General features: G+C 43.0%; 1 protein-coding gene across 3 annotated transcripts in view; it reads right to left on the bottom strand.

Moving 5' to 3' along the window:
- LOC106816406 (putative transferase CAF17 homolog, mitochondrial) overlaps window positions 1–1,218 on the bottom strand; it is a 17,503-nt gene extending 16,285 nt beyond the window's left edge. Inside the window, exon 1 of one of the 3 annotated variants that reach the window (XM_014821007.1) lies at window positions 1,026–1,218. In XM_014821007.1, the coding sequence (XP_014676493.1) occupies window positions 1,026–1,045 (20 nt within the window). In that variant the 5' untranslated portion in view covers window positions 1,046–1,218. Of the gene's footprint in view, window positions 1–827; window positions 893–990 lie in introns of those variants that run through there. The other 2 variants (XM_014821009.1, XM_014821008.1) reach the window with 2 other exon arrangements.
- Between the last annotated feature and the right edge of the window lie 216 nt (window positions 1,219–1,434).

Genomic DNA, 1,434 nt, shown 5'->3' on the forward strand with positions numbered 1-1,434 from the left:
CCCCTTCTTTTACACCTCTACACCTCTTGACCTTTGACCCCCAGCTTCAACATCCCAACTCGTTTTCGGATTACCCCCCCCCCACGTCCCGACTTTCGAATCCGTACGTCGAGCCGTTTAGATTTGTGCCCAACTGTTGACGGACGCACGCACGGACGGACGGACGCACGCTCATGCGATTCTACAAGCTGCATCTGACTATGTCAGATGAGCTAATATTAATAATAGTAATATGCCAGACCGTACCTCGCCTACTCCACTAACGACTCTAGGGCGTCGCCTACTATAGCCCGTATAGGGAGTACGGCCCAAGGATAGAGAACATGGGTCCCAATATATCCAATGTGCCTAAACCTAACCCTAACCCTAATTCTAACCCTAACTCTAACCCTAACCATAACCCTAACATATTATATTGATGTAATATTATATTTATATTGATGTAAATTACATTGGTTTTATTGGGACCCATGTTCTCTATTCTTGAACCGGGAGTACTATAGCCTAGATACAATAATGTAACCCAAACCCAAGAGGATAGGGTTACAAAGCCTCCCTATCCTTTTGTGCAGAGGAATGCCCGAGTGAATCACTCGGGCCGGTTTGCTGGTGCGTTTTCAGAGACTAGAACTTCCAAACTGGGTTTATTCTCAACACGAACCTTTCTGAGCACGCACGCACACAGCAGCCGCGACCGGTTCCGGACGCGTAGCCACTGAATTATTTTTAATATAACATATAACGTATGGTTTATAATAACACTATTCTGAGTTTTACCATAGTAGATATAGAAGAGAAGATATTCTCTTCTATATCTATGGTTTTACCTAGAAATATCACGAACTAGAGTTTGTAAACATGAACGCGTCCATCCTTTCCCATGTACCGCCACCTAGAGGACGCGCTCGTAAAATTTTGTTCTTATAGCACACACACAGCTTTTGTTCCCTTTCCTTTTTTTTACTTCTTGTATTTTCTCGCTCCATTTACCTATTGTATCTTCTCGCTCCCTTTACGCCATGTACCTTGTCGTCTTCTTTATCATCTTGCTTTCTTCACCTCTTGTGTCTTATCGTCACTTTCACCCTCTTGCTTTCTTCACCTCCACTATCTTGGCATCTTTTTCCTCCTGTACGTTTTTGTCTCCATTGCCTCCTCTCTTTCTCATACCCCTCCTTGCCTCATCTCTACTTGCCTACGCTACCTACTTCAGTCTTCTACTTCTCCCTCTACTCTTGCTCGACTTTCTTTTTTTCTCCTCTACTCCTTCTGACCACTCAACACCTATAAATAATTATAGTGCTGGGAGGAGTTTCAGCAATTAGTTTAATTGCCTCGGTACGAGTAACATATATAGAATGGTTCTTCGAGTTATGCACCTAAAGATTCTATAAAGATGAAAGCGCTTGTGTAAAACTAAATGTCGGATTATTC

The sequence above is a fragment of the Priapulus caudatus genome, unplaced genomic scaffold (genome assembly GCF_000485595.1).
Source record: "Priapulus caudatus unplaced genomic scaffold, Priapulus_caudatus-5.0.1 Scaffold1369, whole genome shotgun sequence".
Taxonomy (NCBI): domain Eukaryota; kingdom Metazoa; phylum Priapulida; class Priapulimorpha; order Priapulimorphida; family Priapulidae; genus Priapulus; species Priapulus caudatus.